The sequence below is a fragment of the Moschus berezovskii genome, chromosome 18, assembly GCF_049115385.1.
Source record: "Moschus berezovskii isolate FMDL1 chromosome 18, NW_MosBer_1.0, whole genome shotgun sequence".
NCBI classification, from domain to species: domain Eukaryota; kingdom Metazoa; phylum Chordata; class Mammalia; order Artiodactyla; family Moschidae; genus Moschus; species Moschus berezovskii.
Genome location: NC_142477.1, coordinates 3,003,709 through 3,028,663, shown reverse-complemented (window position 1 = coordinate 3,028,663; position 24,955 = coordinate 3,003,709). Strand labels below are relative to the sequence as shown.

At 47.5% G+C, this 24,955-nt stretch overlaps 1 protein-coding gene across 5 annotated transcripts in view; it reads right to left on the bottom strand.

The window, feature by feature from the left end:
- LOC129543033 (liprin-alpha-1-like) overlaps positions 1-24,955 on the bottom strand; it is a 42,996-nt gene that overhangs the window by 6,462 nt on the left and 11,579 nt on the right. For all 5 annotated transcript variants that reach the window (XR_016035219.1, XM_055405811.2, XM_055405810.2 and 2 more), the window contains exons 3-9: positions 13,926-14,027; positions 13,292-13,456; positions 11,960-12,181; positions 9,907-10,053; positions 5,782-5,913; positions 4,071-4,294; positions 2,083-2,293 (exon numbers count right to left, since the gene is read on the bottom strand). Coding sequence is in view for 4 of the 5 variants with exons in the window: in XM_055405811.2 (XP_055261786.2) it covers positions 2,083-2,293; positions 4,071-4,294; positions 5,782-5,913; positions 9,907-10,053; positions 11,960-12,181; positions 13,292-13,456; positions 13,926-14,027 (1,203 nt within the window). In the remaining variant the exon portion in view is untranslated. The remainder of the gene's footprint in view (positions 1-2,082; positions 2,294-4,070; positions 4,295-5,781; positions 5,914-9,906; positions 10,054-11,959; positions 12,182-13,291; positions 13,457-13,925; positions 14,028-24,955) is intronic.

The window sequence follows — 24,955 nt, the reverse complement described above, 5'->3', positions numbered from 1 at the left end:
TGAAGCTAAAAATTCAAGAATCAGTATAGGCAAAGACAGTAAAGCAAAAAAGACTGCAAACATATAAGTGAGATGAAGATTTAGAGAACATGTAACTGGAAACAGAACATTTTTTTTGACCACAGAAATTAAATAAGCTATTGAAGATTTACTAGAGAAACACTATCAATTATTACTCAGAAGACACAATTCCATTACAACATCATGATTTAATAAAGCACAGCATTCTGTACAATAAAGGGCCTTAACAGTTGTCTATTCTCAGCCAAACTTCTCTATAAGTTAGTTTCTCTCAACAAAAAACATGTTCAACGTTAAATCAGTAATTTAACTGATGAGAAAGTTACCATAATACCTATTTCAACATTGAACAAATCTAACCACCTCCTGGACATTAATGTAAAATCCTTACAAAGAATTTGATTTAAAACTTCTCAAAATAAATTCATTAAAGCAGGTTCCCTGTGAAAATATGTAAGAATGAAAGCTAGCATAATAGCAGGTGCAGTCTTTACATTTTATTAGCCATAGAAGATACTTTTTTAAAGTCTAAGAGAGACATTAACTGTGCAAAAGCTGATGAGATTGAGAGTCTTAAATACAAGCACCTACACAGAAAGGATATTGTGTCAAAAGTCCATTAAATCTACACTTAAGAGGGTCATTTCTTTATGTAAGGATCATCTCATTTATGAATTACACACGTTATGTAGTTTAGGATCCATCTACATTATGCTTATAACTGCATGCTGCTGCTGCTGCTGCTAAGTCGCTTCAGTCGTGTCCCCTCTGTGCGACCCCATAGATGGCAGCCCACCAGGCTCCCCCGTCCCTGGGATTCTCCAGGCAAGAACACTGGAGTGGGTTGCCATTTCCTTCTCCAGTGCATGGAAATGAAAACGGAAAGTGAAGTCTCTCAGTCGTGTCCGACTCTTCGCGACCCCATGGACTGAAGCCTACCAGGCTCCTCCGTCCATGGGATTTTCCAGGCGAGAGTACTGGAGTGGGGGTGCCATTGCCTTCTCCTGTAACTGGTTAGTGATACGCTAATTCAAACTTACTGCTATGGGGGAAACACACCATTTAATGAGACATGAAGACAAAGCACAAACCCGACTAAGGGGACACACGCTGTGGACCACAGCACCGCTATGACCAGAGCAAGTGGGAGGACGGGGGAGGGGGGACGGATGGGCAAACGACAGCTGATTGACAACGACTGATTGACCGTTGCCTGACTGACAACGACTAAGCAGACAGCAGGATGAGACAGGAAATCAAGACCAATGACGAAAGCAGACACACCGTCAGAGAAGTCCAACAGCAAGGAAAACATACACAGAACTGTTCTTTTACAAATACTCGGAAAGAAATCAAGCATGAAACCACAGAGAAATCGTCAAAGAATTTTAAATTTCAACTACTTAGTCAATGATGCAAATTATAAAAACAGCGTGTCAGAAGACCACAACACGGACTAGTTACCACTTCACATGCCAGTAAAATGATTCACAGTGAATTTAATTATATGCTGACTAACAACATAGCTAACATGAAATGGGTGGTAACGGAAACAGTGATAATGCAAGTGCAGTTACAAAGCAGAGTGTTGTACACGTGATTTCATGGGGTAAAGAGCAATGCACTCACAAAACCTAAGCTAAACATGGAAGCAAGCTGGGACATGTGCTTTAGAGCCATCCCCAGTGGAAAATGTGCGGCATGGTTTTCACACGCCATGAGAGCTGCCTATGGTAACTTTCACGAAGCTGTCTGCTCCCTGAGAACAGAAACTTCCCTGCAGCTGCTGTGCCCAGCACAGGCCAGGCCCAATGTTACAGAGGCAGGCTCTGGCTGAGTTCACGATGACGTGCTAAGCCAGTGGTCCAGAACTGAACTGAACTGAATTTGTCACGGTGCCATTATGGAATGATTAAAGACTAGGAAGTTTTAAAAATCTTAGATCTCTGAGCATAGCAAATGTACCTGATTTTCTTCTGGGTAAAAAGAGAAAAAACAAACAAACAAAAGAAAACCAGTGTGCTGGGGGAGGGACGCAGCAGGGAGGAGGCAGACACATACCCCAGTCGTGATGCCCAGCTTGTCTACTTCCTGCGGCGGGCTGTGCCGCCTCCTTTGGGGCTTGGAGCGCCCACTGCTGGGCGAGCTGGAGCCGGGATACAGGCTGAGGGAGCTCATCGTTTTACAACGACGGAGGTTGCTTAAGCTCCCCCTGTCCACCCTGCTCTCAGTCTCCTCGGCCGGCTGCTCCGTGTTCTTCTCTTCAATCAACCTAAAATAGAATAAAACCCGTCACCCGCCTTTGTCAGCAGAGGAGTGTGTCTGGACAACACATTTGGGCTGGCATTCTGTGTCACGATTAGCAAATTCCACGAACAGTTGCTCAATTAACATCTCAGCAAAAAGGTTCAACTTTCCCTCTTTTGAATATTCTCAAACTTAGAATAACTTAGCACTGAGTCTCACAAAGTGGCCCCTGATCATTCACGTTTGATTGCACTTATTTACTCTAACATTCTGACGGGGCCTGGGTGGCGACTCTCTCCCTGTGAGGAGATACCTGAAGTTGACAACCTCAACCTTTTCCCTGCTCTCAGGGCAGAGATGCACGTCAGTGCCTCAAGTCTTTTCCACTGGGAGTCGGGAACTCTGTACAATCAAAACAGCGATTCACGAACAAGCTGGAGTTTCTAAACACAAGTCTGCAGACCAGATGAAGTGCTGAGTTGATCTTTCTTTTTTTTTGAGGTTGTATATGTACAAACGCATCACTTGATGAGGTTCTCCCCCAGCTTTGTGTGAGTTTCTGGATTCATGTCAATGGACCGCATTAACCTAGAATTCACGGTTACTGCTCTTCTCCCCTAATGTGTCATGGAAGATGTTATACAGCAGTTTAAATACTCGATTATGCAAATAAAATGATTTTCAAATTAAAATGCAAGATTCTTACAGGAACTAAACTCTCCAGTTTCACTTCTACTGATACATCTTGAAAGTTTTTCACTGTTGATAAATTGATGGACAGAATTTACCATTTACATCAAGTCAAGGAAAAATCACTTTTACCTGACAACTTGCTATAAAAATAAGAATATATAACTGTTCCATATTTCCTGCGGGGAAGGGGAAAGACAATCTTTCTGAGCTCGTCTGTGCTCAAACACGGCCTACAAATCAGTCTGTCTATGGCGTCAAAAGTGCAGGCGGCACCACCTGCGTTTGCTGGTTGTGCCGTCCATCCCCTGCCTTTCCCCCAGTCCCCCCACGCTCGGCTGACAGGGACGGGCACCTCGGCCTCAGCTGACGTGACGAGAACAACCTGAGCAGCAGCTCTGCCGGGTCCTGTGCAGGACGTGGACTTGGGACAGGGGAATCGCTGTGCGGGTGTGGCACCAGGCAGGCCTCGGGGCCCCCAGCCACCCGGCTGTACCCAGACCCAAGGCCCCCTGCTCACCACGAGGCGGGCCTTTGGATTCTGTCCCCTTTTGTAAATTTTTATAACTGCCAAGACCGTGTCTAAAGAAAACATCTTAAATCTACTGATGAGATGAGAAAAACTCAAACACATGTCCTTGGACCACTGTCTTCCCACAAGCCAATCTTCACACTGTATTAAGTTAAAAAGGAAAATGCAGATCTGAGTGGGAATTTGCCAACCCCAAAACCCCAGCTTTTCTGATCCAGGCGGCTTTTCACCAGAACGTGGGAGTCTCTGAGTGACACATGAGGGCGCGCCCTCAGTGCTGCAGGGTGCACGGGCCGCAGGGGACACCGCCTCGGCAGCTCACCCAACTTGGGGCTCAGAACTGAGGTGGGGACACCCCACAACGCTTCCCACCCCCACCCCCGCAGAGTGCTGACACCACACTGTGGACAGAACGCCCTGGCTGACTGAGCTCTAGAATCAAGGGCAATCTTGGAACTGAAAATTCTTGAGGCAGACCTGAAGTCAGTTTTCTTACTATGGAACACTCAGACTTCTCTAAGGAGAAGACAGTTCCCCAGAGAAACCGAGTTTCCGGGGAGCTGGCATCAGGCGCACCCACCAGATCTCTTCGTTGATGGCGTCCAGCTGCCCCTGAAGCATCACAGTCGGAGTCTCGGCATCGTCCTGCCCTCTCGGTGACAGCTGAGTGGCCGAGCTGAAGAGGGTGACCCCGTCGCCCTCGCCGTCAGACACGCCCTCGTCACTCTCGAACGCCTGGGCCATGTTGGCCAGCACGCTGGCTTGCTGCGCGCGATCCCAGCCCTGTTCCTTCAGGGTCTGCACCTGGGCACGAGAGGACCACGTCTCGTCAGCGACATTCAGGGAAGCTCAAGTCTATCAGGAACTGAACACAATTTTACATGGAAGCCCTGACTGAGGATAAATGGGCCATGCTTAGGAGACACTGGCATCTCTTAAGCGAGCAGTACTGAAGAAACGGGCAGGAGGAGAATTCAGTTCCCATATGGCCTGGTGACACTCAGCTCTTAGCGTGGACAGAAGGCAATCCTATGAGGTTATTCACAAGCGAGGGCTGATGGAGTCAGGGACAGAAAGCAAACATTAAAAAAAATACATCCATGCCCCCATCAGCCAGGCTGAAGGAAAATAAGGAAAAGCAATCCTTCAGCTCCAGAGCCGCTGGGTCCACCTCAGCTGTCATCACTTGTACTGGTTCACCGAGGAGGGCCATCCTCGCAGGTTCCCAGCCCTCCGTTTTCCAGGCTGGTCTGAACTCCCACAGACAGGAGAGAGCAGGGGCAGCCAGCGGACAGGAGGGCCAGCCCCGCCGCAGCTCTCCTCTCGGGGCACAGGCCCTCGGCTGTTCTGGGCGGCGGCCCCTCGCACTGCAAGGGCGGCTCTGTCATCAGAGACGCACGGGAGCGTGCCTGCGGGGCCCCGTGCCGCCCTCCCGCTCTCACACCTCACACCCTTCTCTCCGCAAATGTCCCCCCTGCCCCACTGTCACCCAGGTCCTGCCTTCTTTTCCCAGACATGACCTCAAAGCAACTGAGGGGCAGCCTCGAGATGCTGGCTTGCCGGCACCCTGTCCCCCGGGGCCAGTGCCCTCGCCCCCTGTCTTCGTCACGACCCCTCCCCAGGGCAGGGCCACCCCCTTCGCTGGCTCCAGGACCACCTGCCATCATTCCTGCTCCGCTCCAGCGAACCAACTGCCTATTGGTTCACCCCCATTCACCCCCGCGCCTTCAAATCGCACAACGGGAACCAGCAGATTCCTCCTCCAGGGCTCCCTGCAGCGCCTGCTGCGAGTCTCTGAAAGTTCCCTGGGAGCGGCCTCTACTGTCCCCCTCCCTGCCTGGTCTCCAGCTCTCTGCAAGCAGGCAGTGTGCCCCGCCCCGCAGGGCAGCTCCGCGGGGGCTCTCAACCCCTGGACTGCCAGCAAAGCCCCAGAAATAAACTTCTAAGAAAGAAACGAAGGGGTGAGGGTGGACCGAGAACAAAGTTCGAGCACGGCGGCTGCTAACACTGGGGCCATCGGGGGATCTGGCTTACTGATGCTTTCTGTAAGGGTTGTGGGCACACGTCTACGTCTGTTCCTTTACACACTGCCTGTGGATGCTGTCACGCTTATTGACTAGCATGAAATGCTGCTACTCAATTATTCGTAACCAGTAAAGACATTCACTCTGAGGCCCTCTTGGGAACAGTTTTCCAACTCCTGTCCTGGAGCTTTTCCCCACACACAGACCAGGCCGGGATAGGCCCCGCCAGATGTGCCTCTTTGTAAAGGGGCCATGGGGCTGGCTCACCTTATCCTCCGGAGCAGCCATTCTCTCCTTCAGATGAAGCTGAAGCCTCTCATCTGATTCGGACACAGGCTTATCCACGGTATCTGATAAGGGTTTATTGTGTTCTTCTTTCACGTCTTCTCCCTGCCTTGCCTAAAACAGGAAAAACATAAACTCATAAACTTCAAGAGCAAAGTACGGTCCTTCTTTTAAAAGCACCGGGGAGCCGTGATGTGAGCAGCCTGTGCCCTGGTTCCCAAGGCGGTCCCCTCCCACGGCCACCTCTGGTGGGCTCTTGAGCATCACCAGAGCAGACGGACAGGTGCAGAGGGAGGCAGAGACTTCACCTGTCAAAAGTCACTCCCAACGCTTCACTTTGGCTGAGCACCTGAGGGACCTTAATGTCACCAGCCATTACCTGTCAGAGGAGCTCGGAGAGCAAGCAGATTGACACTCAGAAACAAGCAGACTTTAAAGGGGATCGGCTTACACACACGTTGGTAGAGGAAATTCCCAGTATATAAACAGAAGCTTGAGTCTGGTTTAGGGGGTAAAATGAATTCAATTTATAAAGTAAAAGGTGAGAAAATTCATTTGGGGGAAAAAAGCCAGTGGAGATAGACATTCACATATTTTTCTTTACGTGCAACATCACTTAAATTCTTTGTAATGATTGCTGTTGTTCAGTCGTGTCTGACTCTTTGTGACCCCATGGACTGCAGCATGCCAGGCTTCCCTGTCCTTCACTATCTCCCAGAAGTTGCTCAAACTCACGTCCATCAGGTCAGTGATGCCATCCAACCGTCTCGTCCTCTGTCGCACCTTCTCTTCCTGCCTTCGATCTTACCTAGCATCAGGGTCTTTTCCAATCTGTCAGTTCTTCGCATCAGGTGGCCAAAGTATTGAACCTTCAGCCTCAGCATCAGTCCTTCCAATGCATATTCAGGACTGATTTCCTTTAGGATTGATCGGTTTGATCTCCATGCAGTCCAGGGGGACTCTCAAGAGTCTTCTCCAACACCTCAGTTCAAAAGCATTGATTCTTTGGTGCTCAGCCTTCTTTACGGTCCAACTCTCACATCCATACATGACTACTGGAAAAACCATAGCTGCAAAGTAATGTCTCTGCTTTTTAATATGCTGTCTAGGTTGGTCATAGCTTTTCTCCCAATGATAATTCATATTCAGTTCAGTTCACTTGCTCAGTCGTGTCTGACTGTGCAGCCCCATGGACTGCAGCATGCCAGGCTTCCCTGACCATCACCAACTCCCAGAACTTGCTCAAACTCATGTCCATTGAGTTGGTGATGCCATCCAATCATCTCATCCTCTGTCACCCACTCTCTTCCTGCCTTCAATCTTTCCCGGCAACAGGGTCTTTTCCAATATGAAAATTCATATTAAAAAACTGGAAATAATTACCTCAAGCAATTTTTAAATGTAATAACAAAGTTGGCAAGTCTGTGTTTTATAAAATGAGCATCAACCTCATGGTTTAAAAAGCTGTTTTAGGACCTACTGTATATAAAAAAAAAAAAAAAAATGGAGAGAAGATAAAAGAATGATCTACTTGAGACTGGCCCTGTGTTAGAAATTGCTGAGGCTAATTGCTGGGTCATGGGTATTTATTATACTATATTATAGAAGTGGTATATGATTATACCACTTTTGTGCATGTTTGAAATTTTCCACCTTAAAAAATTAAAAAACAGGTTATTTTCTGTTAAAACAAAGTCGTCTCCAGCAACACAGTTCGAAAGCATCAATTCTTCAGTGCTCAGCCTTCTTTATGGTCCAATTCTCACACCCATACGTAACTACTGGAAAAACGACAGCTTTGACTATATGGACCTTTGTCGCAAAGTGATATCTCTACTTCTCAATATGCTGTCTAGGTTTGTCATAGCTTTCCAAGGAGCAAGCATTTTTAAATCTCATGGCTGTAGTCACCGTCTGCAGTGATTTTTGTGCCCAAGGAAACAAAATCTCTCACAGCTTCCACAGTAAGGCATCGGCATTCAAATATTTTTAAAGCAAAACAAAAGTTTACTTTGAACTGGCTTAGTCATAAACAGCATCCCGAGCTCAACAGCCTCTGAGCAGCTGTTCTGCAAGTAAGGAAGTGCACCGCTGATCGGAAGACATTGAGCTCTCTGCCTAAGCGGGGAGGGCGCCTCACCGTGGGTCTCACCATGGGAGTCAGAACCACTGCCCCCTGGGAGCCCACGTCTGAGGCTCTGCAGTCCAGGCCCAAGAACACAGGCATGCTGGGGACAGTACTGACACGTGAGGCTTTAAAACCCTCAGAAAACAATAGCATATGGTACGTAGTATTTTCTGATCTGCCTTTGGCAGCCACTATTTTGTATATCGTAATGCGCTCCACCTCATACATTTCAATGACTTTCTAGTGCTTTATTTTTGTGGTGGGGCCAATGCCAAAGCCTTTGACTGTGTGGATCACAATAAACTGTGGAAAATTCTGAAAGAGATGGGAATACCAGACCACCTGACCTGCCTCCTGAGAAACCTGTATGCAGGTCAGGAAGCAACAGTTAGAACTGGATATGGAACAACAGACTGGTTCCAAATAGGAAAAGGAGTACGTCAAGGCTGTATATTGTCACCCTGCTTATTTAACTTATATGCAGAGTACATCATGAGGAACGCTGGGCTGGGAGAAGCACAAGCTGGAATCAAGATTGCCGGGAGAAATATCAATAACCTCAGATAGGCAGATGACACCACCCTTATGGCAGAAAGTGAAGAGGAACTCAAAGGCCTCTTGATGAAAGTGAAAGAGGAGAGTGAAAAGGTTGGCTTGAAGCTCAACATTCAGAAAACGAAGATCATGGCATCTGGTCCCATCACTTCATGGGAAATAGATGGGTAAACAGTGGAAACAGTGTCAGACTTCATTTTGGGGGGCTCCAAAATCACTGCAGATGCTGATTGAAGCCAGGAAATTAAAAGCCGCTTACTCCTTGGAAGGAAAGTTATGACCAACCTAGATAGCACATTAAAAAGCAGAGACATTACTTTGCCAACCAAGGTCCGTCTAGTCAAGGCTATGGTTTTTCCCGTGGTCATGTATGGATGTGAGAGTTGGACTGGGAAGAAAGCTGAGCACCGAAGAATTGATGCTTTTGAACTGTGGTGCTGGAGAAGACTCTTGAGAGTCCCTTGGACTGCAAGGAGATCCAACCAGTCCATTCTCAAGGAGATCAGTCCTGGGTGTTCATTGGAAGGACTGATGCTAAAGCTGAAACTCCAATACTCTGGCCACCTCATGCGACGAGCTGACTCACTGGAAAAGAGTCTGATGCTGGGAGGGATTGGGGGTGGGAGGAGACGGGGATGACAGAGAATGAGATGGCTGGATGGCATCACCGACTCGATGGACATGAGTCTGAGTGAACTTCGGGAGTTGGTGATGGACAGGGAGGCCTGGCGTGCTGTGATTCATGGGGTCGCAAAGAGTCGGACACGACTGAGCAACTGAACTGAACTGAATGCGTTCCACCTCATACATTTCAATGACTTCCTAGTGCTTTATTTTTGTGGTGGGGCCAATGATACACTTTGGCACACACCGGCCCGACTCACTTTTTTTGAGAGAAGCCAGATTTGGTTTTCCTGGTTAAGTCCTGATTATCTGAGACCACACGGGAACAGGAGCGAGTAAGGCTCACCAAACCATAGGAAGGACAATCCCTAACCAGACCGGAGCTCTAACCCTGCCTCTTGTCACAGTGACCCAGTTCTCAACAGGCAGCCCGCTGCCCTGAAGTTCCCTGCTGCTCTCTTCTCTTTCAGTAAAAACGCTAACAAGCCAACAGAGTCACGCTCAAGTAAAACAAGGGAGTCAGGAGAGGAATTCCACAAAATGGTTAAACCAAGTCCCACATAATTCAAACCTGGAAGTTGCAGTCACCCCCAATTTTTAAAAAATGTATTTCCTTCCAGTACAGCTGATTTACCATGATGTACATCCACACTTTTGAACGCAATGTTTTAGGGTCATAAGAACTTTACACGGGGACTTGATTTTCAACATGGGAGTCACATGAAAAGGTCTTTCTTTACCTTCCCTCCTCAGTAATGCAATGCTATAAAAGTCAGACACAGTACAGTAAAGGCCATTACCTGTCGATGCATAGAATCCTCATTTGCTATTTCATTTTCAGGTTTATCATTGAAGTCATGCACATAGGCAGCTTCGCGCTGTGCGGCGAGGGAGCGTTTCGCTAGGGTAGTGATTCTCTTTTCCATGTCCTCCGTCTGGGCCATGGCCTACACCGGGCATTGCAGAGGAGAAAAGGTAAGCCGTTATCATGGAACACTCCGATACGCTTAAGAGTAACAAAACTGGACTAAATCTTAAGTTTCAAATCAAACATAAAGTTAGCGTCCTCAAAATTAAACTCCTAGAAGTGGCAGTTTTCTCGGACGTGAGCAAAAACGCACCTACCTCAAAGGTCACATTTGCCACGATGGGCAGCCATCTGTCTGAATGTTCTGTCTGGCCACTCGGTTTACCAAGCTTCTTTGCTATATAATAAATCCAAACAGCAAACAAAAAGTATACTAAACTACCCTGTTATTGCAAGAATTCCAGGAGGGAAAGTATCTGGCATGAAGTCAGGACCTCTGTCTGCTACACCATACAGGCGGACGTGACCCAGAACAGGGAGGGACCTACAACAGACCCAAGAGGGAGCTCGGAGGCTCGTTTCCTCGGGTAAAAGTTGGAAAAATCTCATGCAATTTCCTCAAAATTAAAGTAAGACTATTAACGAGTGGAAACAGAAGTCAAAGTGTAACACAACTGGAAGCAGCCTTCTCAAGCAGAGTTAAACCACATGTATGAAATGCTCAAACCAGGACCAGAACTTGCTGCTGGTGCGACTCCTGTCTGCCAGCTCAAAATCCATTTCGGGTCCCTCTGCGGTCACTAAGTAACCAATGTGGGCCAAGTCCTAATATTAAAAGTGAAAGGTCTTAAAAACGCTTTTTCCAGAATTCTTAGCGTATTAAACTCTGCCACCTAATCTCCTCCTGTTGCCAAAGAGTAGTGTGAGAAGGTTATACAAACATGTGCAAATATTTCTGTTTTGAGTTCTCACACAGAATTCCTCACACCAAGCTACTAAACAAGTACACCTGCTGGAACACATGCTGGAGGGGCTCTGTCTGAGACGGTGTCACGGGGGAGGGGTGGGGCAGGGTGGGCGCTGACTGTCTGCGTACAGAGGAGAGGTGAGGCTCACAGGAGGAGGCCTGAAACCCCAGCACTCTTCTGTTTTCACAGTGACCGTTAGGTAGTTTCTTATAAATCATGACACCCGCAGACACGACCGCCAGAAACATCAGGATTCTACACGGTTGCACAGCTTGGGCCTGAGGACCTGAGGGTGAGAAAACGCCACTCGACTGGTCTGACCGCCGGGATCACCGTCACACATCCCTGTCAAGGAGCGGAACCTCAGCAAACCAGAGAAGACGGCCAGGCAAGCTGCCTCGGCAGAGCCCACACAGCATGCTCCCATCTCTCCGAGAGAACGGCCTCCTCCACCAGACTCGCCTGAGCGAATCAGAAGGAAATCTCAGCATCGTCAGAAATACATTCGACAGGCAGGTGTGGGGGATGAACTGGGAGACTGGGACTGGCATATATACACTGCTGATACTACGCATCAAGTCAACAGCGAGTAAGGACCTAGTGTACAGCACAGGGAAGGCTCCTCAGTGCTCTGTGGTGAAGGAAATGGGTAGGAAATCTAAACAACAGGGATATATGTAGACATATATATACACATATACATGACCGATTCAGTTTGCTGCACAGCAGAAATTGACCCAGCAGTGTAAAGCAACTACATGCTACGAAATGAATGAACGGATAAATGAATGTTTTAAAAGGAACACACTGGGCCCCCTAGAACTTGTAGGAATGAGGAGTCCACACCCAGGGTGCAGCACAGCGCAAGGGCTACCCTCATGTTGGTCCACTGCCAACGGACCGCCTGGATCAGGCCTCTTCTACCCCAGAGACCTTGACACAGAGGCAGGGAGACAGCCTGTCGTGTCTCGCCAGAGCTCTGCTCTTACTCGTGCAGCCATCCCGAGGCTGAGATCACCGGGAGAACAAGGGACCCACAACCACCTCAGGGCAACAGACACGGCCGCCGTCACTCACTTCGCGGACATCCCGCTCCAGTTTCCTGTTCACTTCCTTGGACTTGAGGAGTTTCTTCCTGGCCGTGTCCAGGTCCTCCTCCAGCTCTCTCATGTGGGCAGAGAGAGCTGCCAGGTGCTCTTCCATCTGGCTCTGCTCCCGCAACTGCTTGTCTATGACTTCCTGGAGCTCGCTCATCTTAGCCAGGTTTTGCTCGTGGCTTAGAGAGCCGTCGGACGATCTCTAAGGGGGAAAGGAAGCCTTAGAGAGCCTTGTTTTGGGAGGGAGGGAACACAGCACTTCCGGGAAATCGCTGAGGTCAAAACTGCCTTCTGCACTCTGGGAGTTCACAGGACCCTCACGGCTGCTCAGACCTACATGGTGCATTGGTGATGCTGTCCATCCCGATTAGAACCGGGTGATTAGAGTCAGACTTTGTCTTCTCCTGGACAAAGGGGTGCTTAAGAGATCCTGCAGCTCTGAGCCACAAGTCTAGTTTGCTAGTCATTAAAATACCCCAGGTGGGCGGGTCCTCAATCAGAACGATAAATAGCATGTGATGCCCACCACTACAGCCTTCATACTTTTTTAAAATGAAAGGATACAAATGACAAACCCTTAACTGAAATTACACGATGACTGATCAAACTTACCTCTTTATGTGTAGCACCTAATTCTTCTTCTAACAAACGACACCTTTCGTGTGCTATACGTAATCGCTCTCTCAACTCAAATAAAAGGGGTCGAGTCACTGTGTGTTGATGTGTGTATACACGTTAGTGCACTCCTCATTCTATGCTCACCCTAATACATGGCTACTGTAACAGAGTATCTTTAATGGCTCTCATTGATCTTAACATCAAGAAAATCTGCTTGTCAACAGCTTTAAATTCTAAGTTTGAGAGAACAAATGTTATCCTAAATTAATTCTAGTACCCAGTTTTTAACTGCAAATTGATATACAGAATATAATAAATCTTGAGACATTTATGCCAACTAATACTTTTTAACTGGGGGCTTCCCAGGTGGCTCAGTGGTAAAGAATCTGCCTGCCAATGCAAGAGGGCAGGTTCAATCCCTGGGTCGCGAAGATCCCCTAGAGTAGAAGACGGCCACCCACTCCAGTATTCTTGCCTGGGAAGCTCCATGAAGAGAGGACCGTGGTGGGCTACAGTCCACAGGGTCGCAAAGATACGGACATGCCTGAGCCATATAAAACTCTGACTTCTTACAGAAAAAATGTATTTACAAGAATTCAAGAAGCTCAAAAGTCAACTAGTTACATAAATACATGCATCATCCATCTAACAAGGCAGCAAGTGTACAAATCCAGGAGGTTTGGGTGGCTGGTACCTTCTCATCCAGGGCCTTGTGGTGGTCAAAAAGAAATTTCAGCGCCCTGAGCACCTCCACCTCGCTGGTCATGCTGGCTGGGGGCTGCTCCTGCTGCTTGCCCGCCGTCATCTGGAGGGACGGCATGTTCTGGGAAATCAGGAACTCCAGGTGCTCCAGCAGCAGCTGCAGGGCGGGGCCAAAGGAGCACCTTCAACCTCACACTTGCATTCAGGGTCGGTAACTCCTCTCAGCCTCACGCTAAAGCCGAAACCATGCTAAGGCACATCGGAATCCTGCCAGTTCTGTCTAAAGCTAGGGTGGACTTCCCAGGTGGCCCAGTAGTTAAGACTCCACACTTCTGCAGGGTCATGGGTTTTAATCCCTGGTCGGGGAACTAAGATCCCACAAAAAGTGTGGCGTGGACAAAAATGTAAGTGAAGAGAACTCCCCCTCGAATGTACTAAAATTACATTAGCTCTCATCATAAATTTGAAGCAAGGTATGAGAACCCCGAACTGATCCACCCCAGTCTGCTCAGTGGGAAGATGTGAAAAATGACTTTAAAATCAGACAGAATTTAAAGTCACTAACACGGAGCCCAGTGCTGACCCCCGCGGGGCAAATGTCAACACGTGAGAATCCCCCTACTGACCCTGGTGTTGTTTCTTTCGGCTCTGAGCTCGGCGAGTTCTTCTTCCCTTTCCAGGAGCTGCTTCTTGTATACATTTACCTCCTCGTTAGAAGCTGGAGACTTCTAGAAAACAATTAAATGAGTCACTAAATGCAAACACAAGTTAAAAAGAGAGCGAGACAATGAAGACTGACCCTGTCAAGTCTCTCCAGGCTCCACACAAAGGATCTCCCTGCCCCCTCACAGAAGAGGGGGTCCGCCGACCCCAAGACCACACACGCCACCACAACTCAGACCGGCCATCAGCCTCCACCACGACCTGGCTGGCACGCGGCAAGAGAGAACCCAGAATCCAAGCCTGCCTTCTCAACACCCAGGGATGTCTGAGAAACATTCCTAAACATAAACCTAACAACAAAGTGGATGAAGAGATTCTTAAACGACACACAGACAAGTGACCTAGAACCACTGGGGAGAGTGAAGAAGAAAGGTAAGGTCTACAAGGCCACCAGGCTTTGGAGTGTTCCTCCGGGAAAAAGGCTGATGGCACCCCAAGGCCATCTGTTAGCTTGACCCCACTGAAGTCACACAGTCATTCAATAAACTGGTTAAAATGTTAAACTCATGTTATATGTATTTTACCACAATTTGCGTGCACGCGGGGCCGTCCACGTGGTGAAGTTGCTCAAATTGAACCACACGGCGTCATCCATTCTTCTGTTTTTCTTGGCACAGATACAAAAATCCTGGGCTACGTATCCCCTATTCCATACTGAGTATGCAGCACCCAGAGTAGTGCCCTACACTTGTAAGAGGCATGTAGTAGACATGTGAAGCCATGAGGGTGTATGTTATACACATAAGCAGTAGGTACCCGTCATTAAAATCCTGGACACACTGGTCTGTGCTTTGTAAGACAGGGGACGTTAAGGGGCTTAGCCTTTCTGCTTCAAGGACTGACTCTCTAGCTCGATCCACACGCTCCAGAGACTCCTCCAGCCAGTGTTTCCCTTCTTTGTAAGAAGGGAGACGTTAAGGGGCTTAGCCTTTTTGCTTCAAGGACTGGCTCTCTAGCTCAGTCCACGTGCCCCAGAGACTCCTCCAGCCAGTGTTTCCCTTCTTGTGGGGCTCCCGCCCATCCTCCGCGCAGCACCAGCACAACCTCTTACAAGGTCAACTTGCTGGGGTCGATCCTGCCCACTAAGGTCAAAACGCCCTGCCCGGCAGGGCCCACAACCAAGCTAACAAAAGGAAACACAACCCCAACGCTTCGCCGGGTGAGGGCCAATCTGACGGGCCCAGGCCCCGGCTGCTCTCACCTCAGGGCACTCTGCTTCCAGAACTCGGTCCGAGGCCAAGCTCCTCCTTGTCTTGGCCTTTGCTTTGGGGTGGCAGCACTGGAATAACGCCCACAGGCGGGCCCTTCTGCGACCCATCCTCGCGGATAGGGGCAGACCCCCACTCGGGGCAACTGCTGTTTCACAGTAGGATACCTCAGCTCCTGAGCTATCACCACTGATCTCACACTATGACCACCGCTCTCACACACACACTGCTCTCACACACACCGCTCTCACACTATGACCACCAGGACCACTGTCTCAAGGAGAAATGGCACGAAGTCTCTGCCCCCAGCACGTCTCCCAGGAGCACGGAACCAGAACCCACTCAGTCACAAGGGGTTCCATGGTAACAGGGGGGCTGGGCTCGGGCATCAACGGTGCAGAGCGGGGGAGGGGCTGCCAAAAAGATGGCAGGTGAGTGTGGGGTACGGGAGAGGGAAGGCCGTGCCAACAGCTCAGGCCCACCGCCAAACATGACCCTGCAAGGTACTGGTCACAGTCGGACCGAACAGTTTAAACTGCTTCAGAAACCACCACCACTAGGAATGAGCATGTCTTCTAAGTGGCCTTCTGCCCCCTCCACCCCCCAAACAAGCCTTCAGTGAGGCTACAGAAAGGGTACCCCTGAACTCAAGGGCATCCCCAGAACCCACCCAGCTGAGGAGGACTCACCGCGCCAGCTGCCCCTCACTCTCACCCTGAGCTCAGTCCTCCCTGACTGACTCCCTCACTCGAGCTCAGCAAGGGATTGACCAACCTCGCTTCAGGCACTTAAAATGAACCCACAGTGGGTACAGGGGTTCATTCAACCTGCTGCGAACTCGCCCTCTTAACTTCGACCCTGGGCTACCAGACGATTCTGCCCCGTGGGGGCTGCACGGTGGAGGTCTGGGGTGTCCCTGACTCGAGCCGCGGCAGCCAGCGCCTCCCAGACCCCGCCAGGTGCTGCCTCTCCCTCCGCCCCCGAGTCTCCCACCCCCTCTCCTGGCCCCACTCCCACCCAGAGTGGTGGCTCTCCACTCGCCAGGGCACAGGCCACACTGCTCCTGGCTCAGCCCGGACCTCTGCTGTCACTTGAGGACCTCAGGCCCCGGGGTGCTTGGGGTCCTATATCCACCCATCTCAGAAATTACAGACTCTGGGAGAGACAGAGGACAGTTTGGGGTCCCTCCCGCAGGTCACCCTGAACACGTTCTCTTTTTTTGGCTTTATCTACTGGAGTTCTCTGAGATGTCTTTTTGATACCTCAACTACTGTTTTCAAAAAGACTGTAAAATCACTGTGCTCAACTTTAAGAATAAAATCTTCATTTTCAACCTTAAAATGAAACTGGAGGCAAGACTAAACGCAGTCAATTTTTCAAACTGAAAAAGAAAACCCACATGTGACCACGTCACAGAATACAGGTCACGTAACCCCTCCCTCAGCCTTCTCCACCCCCAGCAGCCCGTCATCACAAGGTCCGCTCTGGGCCGGCAGGGACAGGGGAAGTGACCTGACCGGCTCCTCTGTCCCCAGGCTGCATGGGCCGCTTGTTCCACCTTCTTCACAAGGTCACGTGGCACTGAAACAGCCCAGGCAAGCTGGGGATTCTGATCAGAAACACAACCGTGGGTACTAGGCAAGGACCCCTGGTTCTTGTTTACCCCGGTAGCAAATAGAGATGATCAATACAATTACTGTGACTGTTACATGTGGCTTCAGATAAGAGAAGACACCCAGGGCGTCCCCACTTCCAGTTGCAGACGAAAGCAGCTTGTAGGGCAGCCCACCGAGAGCTAGAAAAGCTAAACACAGTTTAAAGGAGGTCCTTGAAAGTGAGAGTGAAGTCGCTCAGTCGTGTCTGACTCTTTGCGACCCTTTAGACTGTAGCCTACCAGGCTCCACCGTCCATGGGATTTTCCAGGCAACAGTACTGGAATGGATTGCCATTTCCTTCTCCAGGGGATCTTCCCAACCCAGGGCTCAAACCCGGGTGTCCTGCATTGCAGACAGATGCTTTACAGTCTGAGCCAGAGGACCTTAGGCAGCCACAATCCAAGATTTTGAACAGAAAGGAAGCCCAGTGAGGGAGCTGGAGACTGAGAGGGCCGCTCCTTTCCTTGGGGCATCTGAACAAAGCTGACTCTGCGAAGAAAAGGCAGGGAAAAAGTCAAGCAGAGGGGGACTGGCTAACACAGCTCTGGACAGTTCCTTGGGCTGGGAAGACAAAAATTTGAGCGGAGGCCTCACAAGTCAGGCCGGATGACAGAGACCAAGCTCCCCAAGAAAAGGGAGGCACAGAAAACGCACCCAACACTCAGCCCAAACCGGCTAAGTGCTGAGTATCAGTCGCCTCGTGGTGCTCAGGAGACAGAAGGTGGGCTTCAGGACCTGCCAAGAAGGGCAGGCCCTGGGAGGCACCCCCGGCTTCCAGATGGAGACGCTGGAGGGCTCCTCCCTGGGGTCGGGGGGACGGTGGGGGAAGCTTGCTGAGACTGAGCTTACAAGGACCCCCCAGCCTCAAGTCACTCAAACCCTGAGTGAACAAGAGAGCTCTGTGTCCACTAGAGGTATGTGTCAGAGGAAACTCTGGAGAAAACAGCATCACCAGAACCTCTAGGGTTTTCCATACAGAATGTCCAACATGCAACCAAAAAAGCAAAAAAGGGTGTAACAACAAATACGAGCAAGGGAAAAAGAACCGAAACAGATCCAGAGGTATCAGTGTATATCAGCATATCAGAGGTGTGCTAGCGGGATCAGATGCAAACGTCACCAGTTCAAAAATACACTTGAAAAAAGGAACAACTTCTGAGAATCAAAAGCGATTCTAGAGCTTTAAAATAACAGTGAACTGAATTTAAGAACTCAGTCTCTGGGCTTAACGTCAAATTAGACGTAGCTGAAGAGAGGATCAGTGAACTGAAGGATGGATTAGTTAAAAAACATATATATGTGGGGAAAAAAGTATAGCATATATCTGAGGAGCCCGTTGTTAAACTACGTTGTTAAAAACTACTATAAATGGAGACCCTCATGGTGGAGAAAAGACAGAGAGGGGAATAAGAAATGCCTCCGGCGGCGCAGGTGCAGACGCGGGAGACGCCCGGCTCTGGCGGCGCAGGCACGGGAGACGCCCGGCTCCAGGGCAACCGACCACGTGCAGAATCGTGGCTGAGATGAGCTACCCCGCGCCCAGGGTTAGGACAGTGGCCGAGAGGAGCTGTACCACGTCCAGGAGGCGGTGGCTGCTTGGGCACCGGCGGGCCGAGAGGAGCTGATCCACATTCAAAGCAGGAGGGGCGGCCTTGAGGAGATACCCCTCGTCCAAGGTAACGTACAGCGGCTGCGCCTTGCTGGAGCAGCTGGGAAGAGATACTCCACGACCAAGTGGAATATAAGAATCCACTGTTCTGGGGAGGAAGGAACAAGATGGCGGAGGGATAAGACGGCGAGAACACTTTCTCCCCTACAAATTCATCAAAAGAACTTTTGAACGCGGAGTAAAGTCCACAAAACAACTTCTGAATACTGGCAGAGGACATCAGGCTCCCAGAAAAGCAGCCCATTGTCTTCTAAAGGAGAGAGAAGAAATCCAGCTCCACCCACCAGAACACCGACACATGCTTCCCTAACCAGGGAACCCGGACAAGTCACCCGTCCAACCCCACACACAGCTAAAAAACTACATAATAAAGAGAACTCCACGAACTGCAAGAAGAGGGAAAGGCCACCCCAAGCAAAGCAATATAAGCAAGATGAAGAGGCAGAGAAATACCCAGCAAGTAAAGGAACAAGATAATTGCCCACCAACACAAACAAAAGAAGGAAATATAGGGAATTTACCTGATAAAGAATTTCAAATTTTGATGTTGAAAATGATTCAAAATCTTGAAAGCAAAATGGAGTTACAGATAAATAAGCTGGAGAAAAGGATTGAGAAGATGGAAGAAAGATTTAATAAGGACTTAGAAGAAATAAAAAAGAGTCAATATACAATGAATAATGCAATAGATGAGATCAGAAACACTCTGGAGGGAACAAACAGTAGAATAACAGAGGCAGAAGACAGGATAAGCGAACTAGAAGATAGAATTGTAGAAATAAATGAAACAGAGAGGAAAAAAGAAAAACGAATTAAAAGAAATGAGGACAATATTAGAGACCTCTGGGACAATGTTAAACGCTCCAACATTCGAATCATAGGAGTCCCAGAAGAAGAAGACAAAAAGAAAGACCATGAGAGAATACTTGAGGAGATAATAGTTGAAAACTTCCCTAAAATGGGGAAAGAAATAATCACCCAAGTCCAAGAAACCCAGAGAGTCACCAACAGGATAAACCCAAGGCGAAATACTCCAAGACACATATTAATCAAATTAACAAAGATCAAACACAAAGAACAAATATTAAAAGCAGCAAGGGAAAAGCAGCAAATAACACATAAGGGGATTCCCATAAGGATAACAGCTGATCTTTCAACAGAAACTCTTCAGGCCAGAAGGGAGTGGCAAGACATACTTAAGGTGATGAAAGAAAATACCCTACAGCCCAGATTACTATACCCAGCAAGGATCTCATTCAAATATGAAGGAGAAATCAAAAGCTTTACAGACAAGCAAAAGCTGAGGGAATTCAGCATCACCAAACCAGCTCTCCAACAAATGCTAAAGGATCTTCTCTAGACAGGAAACACAGAAAGAGTGTATAAACTTGAACCCAAAGCAATAAAGAAAATGGCTACGGGATCGTACTTATCAATAATTACCTTAAACGTAAATGGGTTGAAATTTTCAAAAAGGCTAGGAAACAATTCTCATAGCCATCAATAGTTCAGTGTTGAGTTCATGAATAGTTTTTAAAGTTTGGGACAAACTGTAGTATTTTCTATTTGAAGTACTATTTGTAATTGGCATATTACGATGTAACATTGGTCTTCATTTCCAACTTAAAACGCCTAAAAATGCCTAACAGGTTTTTAGATTTGTGAACTTTAGTTGAAATGTATTTTACGATGTTACTAAACCTGCAGAAATATTGAAATATTTCAGAGAACTTAAAAAAAAAAAAAAAAAACTACTATAAATGGAGACCCTCATGGTGGAGAAAAGACAGAGAGGGGAATAAGAAATGCCTACAGGGGTTGAAACTTAAGAGTCTCTTAATGAAAGTGAAAGAGGAGAGTGAAAAAGCTGGCATAAAACTCAACATTCAAAAAATGAAGATCATGGCATACGGCCCCATCACTTCATGGCAAATAAATGGGGAAACAATGGAAACAGTGACAGATTTTATTTTCTTGGGCTCCAAAATTACTGCAGATGGTGAAATTAAAAGATGCTTGCTCCTTGGAAGGAAAGCTATGAAAAACCTAGACAGCATATTAAAAAGCAGAGACATTACTTTGCCGACAAAGGTTCATTTAGCCAAAGCTATGTAGGAGTTCATTTAGTACTAGTTCATTTGGTCAAAGCCAGCAGTCATGTATGGATGTGAGAGTTGACCCATGAAGAAGGCTGAATGCCAAAGAACCAATGCTTCTGAACTATGGTGTTGGAGAAGACTCTTGAGAGCCCCGTGGACTGCAAGGAGATCCAACCTGTCAATCCGAAAGCAAATCAGTCCTGAATATTCATTGGAAAGACTGGTGCTGAAGCTCCAATACTTTGGCCTCCTGATGCGAAGAACTGACTCATTGGAAAAGAACCTGATGCTGGGGAAGACTGAAGGCAGGAGGAGAAGGCGATGACAGAGGATGAGACGGTTGGATGGTATCACCGACTCAATGGACATGAGCTTGAGCAGGCTCCGGGAGTCGGTGATGGACAAAGAAGCCTGGCATGCTGCAGTCCATGGTGTCGCCACGTGTCCGACACTGAGCGACTGAACTGAATGACAGGGACAGTGGCAAGAGTTGGCTCAAGAATCAGACCATTGACTCAGAAATGAAAACCACACATTGGTTTTGGCAGCTCCGCGGGTGCCTAAGGCAAGAAGAAAATGTTCAAGCGCTCAGAGGAAAAAAGGTGTGGCTTTGAATGGCACAGCAACACTGAGAGCTGACTTTTCAAGAACAAGGAAGTCAGAAGATAATGGACTGGCATCCGTAAAATGCTGGAAAACAACCACCCACACACCTGGAATTCTATACCCCACAGAAACACTCTTCCAAAGTGAAAGCAAAATAAAGACTTTTAGGGCAAGTGGAAATGAGACAACTCATCACCCACAGACATGAACTAAAAAAATATTAAGGCAGTGCTTTGGGAAAAAGAAGAGTCTCTGACAGAAATATAAAAAACAAGACCAACAATGAGGTAACTGTGAGGGTAAATATTAACTCTACAAAACAATGATGTTAACGCCAAAAATATATCTAACAATTTAAAGTATAACAGTGACATGGAGGAAACAGTCGTGTCAGGGAGGCAGTAAAAGTACTAAGTTAGACTTGAATGTAAAACACACGCTCTATCTGTGAATGGACACCCAACAACCTGACAGAGGAGTACAGAACTAGAAAAAGACTTCACACTTCTACAAGAAGCCAGAGAAAAGAACACAGAATAGGTGAGACAGACAGAAAACAAACAGTAACACGGTATCTACGCACTGAAATATCAGCATTATAAACAGAGCAAATACTCTCATAAAAAGATAAAAAGTGTCGAACTGATGACAATGAAAACCGTACACTAGTCACAGAGATTCCTGTTAAGATGGAAGATCTTTTAGACAGGTGAAGGTAAAAGATACCCAGGCAAACAAGGACAGAAAACTGATGTGGCAATATCACGGTCAAATAGTGTCTAAAGTAAGAAGCATCACTAGCCTTAAAAAGGAGCTTCTCATACTGAAACAAGTTCAGTCCAGCAAGAACATGAGGATTCCACATTTGAATGTACCGAATAACATAACCTCAAAATATCAATACATAAAACTGACAGAAATAGAAAAGGAGTAACAGCCAAGTTCATAATCACAGTGGGAGACGTTAAAGACACATCTCTCAGGGAACTGGGCTCCCTGGGACGTACTCACCTGCAGCCATGAAGTACCTGAATTGCGACTGGCTCTACGATGAGATGTGCTGCAAGCATGAAACACACACTGGATTTTAAAGACTTAGCGTGAACAAAAGAACGTGAAATATTTCTTTAGGTTTTATCATGTTGATTACACACTGAAATGATAATATTTTGGGTGTGTTAAAATAAAATACATTGCAAGTAATTTCACCTACTTCTGCTTTACAAAACGTGGCTACCGGAACCCGAATTACATGAGTCACAAACCTGATCTAACTGATACACACGGAATATTGCTTTCTCACTGATACATATTATTTTCAAGGGCCCAAGGAACATATCACAAAATGAATACATTGGGCCATTAGGAAAGCTCAAACTCTTTCAAAGGACTGAACTAATGTGGGGTACACTTAGGGGCTGCAGTGGGCTGACGGTCTATGTGCCTCAAACTGCACCCCGCACGCGGTGATGAGCCCAGGAGGCAGGCACTCTGGGAGGGCTCAGGGCAGGAGGGAACGGGCGCCCATGCTCTGAGGACAGGGAGAAGCAGCAGGCAGTCTAGGAACCCGGAGACAGGCCTCACCAGACGTGGCACCCGCTGGTGCTCTTGGGACTTGCCAGCCTCCAGTACTATAAGAAACAACTTTCTGTTGTTTTTCAGCTAGTCTATGGTATTTATAACAGTAGCCCCAAAAGACTAAGACGGGGCTCTTCATGGAACTAAGCTAGAAATCAAAAAAGGGTCACTAGAAAAACATCCCCAAACATTAAGTTAAATGACATACTGCCTGAAGAATTTCATGAATATCATTTTAAAAAACACAATGAAAATTAGAAAATACTTTTCCATAAAAAATCTGGCCTACTCAAACTGTGGGACGCAGCAAACTGTGTTTAGAGGGTAACTTAAAGCCTTACGCACATATACTGGGAAAGAAGGAAGGCTAAAAATCAATTAAGCCTCTATCCCTGCTGCTGCTGCTGCTGCTAAGTCACTTCAGTCATGTCCGACTCTGTGCGACCCCATAGACGGCAGCCCACCAGGCTCCCCCATCCCTGGGATTCTCCAGGCAAGAATACTGGAGTGGGTTGCCATTTCCTTCTCCAATGCATGAAGTCAAAAGTCAAAAGACAAGTTGCTCAGTCGTGTCCGACCCTTAGCGACCCCATGGGCTGCAGAAACCAGAAAAAAAGCAAAGCAAACGAAACACAAGGCAGATGGGGAAAAAAGGAGCAGAAAATAAGGAAACTGAAAGCAAATACAGAATTTTTTCTAAACAAAGCCAAAAGTGGGCTCTTTGAAAGGACTGCCAAAACTGATAAACCCCTAGAGAGACTGATTAAGAAAAACAGACAAAGCACAAATCACCAGTATCAAGGGTTTTTCAAAGGAGACAACACATCTTGCAGATAAGAAAGATATGATGAACCACAGTTCACTTACTAATTGGAGAGTCTGCTGGCCTCAATAAATTCCTAGCAGGGGGGAAAGGCTTTACATAACTAGACCCAAGAAGACATCCAAAATCAGAAAATCTTATTTGCATGAAAAACATTACATCTGAAATTAAAAGCCTCCCCACAATGAAACCAACTGGTTTTGCCAATCAGTTCTTCCAAAAATCGAGGGAAGGAAACAGTAATCTCACAGGAACTCTGGGGATAAACAAGGAACACTCTCCAACCTTGTTTTATAAGACTAGCATAACCTTGATACTAAAACCAACAAGGAAGAAGTACAAGAAAGTAACACTACAGACTCTGAATATAGATGAAATAATCCTAAATAAAACACTAACAAATAAAATCCAACAGAAGGAGAATACATCGAGATCAGGTTGGGGTTGTTCTAGAATCAGAAAATTTTTTAAAAGTTAAATCACCACATAAAAGAAAAGTCACCTGTTTCAAAATCTACAGAAAATAAACTTAAGAAAACTTAATGTAATAATTTCAGTGCATGACTACGAAAAAACTCTTAGTAAGCCAACAGAGAAGAATTTACATATTTTGATAAAAATATCTATTAAAAAACTAATATCAGTAGAGAGACAGGAAGATGGTGGAGAAACAGGACGGGGTGACCACTTTCTCCCCCACAAATTCAGCAAAAGAACATTTGACCGCTGAGTAAATCCCACAAAACAACCTCTGAATGCCGGCAGAGGACATCAGGCACCCAGAAAAGCAGCCCATTGTCTTCGAAAGGAGATAGGAAATAGTATAAAAGATAAAAAGAGAGACTAAAGAGGGAGAGACGGAGCTCTGTCCCGGGAAGGGAGGCTTGAAAAAGGAGAGAAGTTTCCAAACACCAGGAAACACTCACTGGCGAGTCTGTGGCGAGCCTTGGAACTTCAGAGGGCAACATAACCAGCAGAAAAAAAGAAATAAATAATTAAAACCCACAGACTAAGTGCCCAGAGGAAACTCAGCGGAGAAGCAGCACAACCGCCCGCACCCGCCACCAGCAAGCAGGGGCTGGGCAGGGAGGCGCGGGCGGCATCGCTTAGAGCGAGGACCGGGCCTGTGCCCCGAGGGCAATCTGAGGGCGCTAACTTAAGACAGCCAAGCAGACCGTGGGATAGCGACCCCGCGAAAAGGCGAAAAACCCCAACCTAAGACACCACCAGACCCGCTCACAGAACAAAGGACTGAGCAGAGCTAGCTGGCTGCAGTCGGCCCACCCCACATCCCC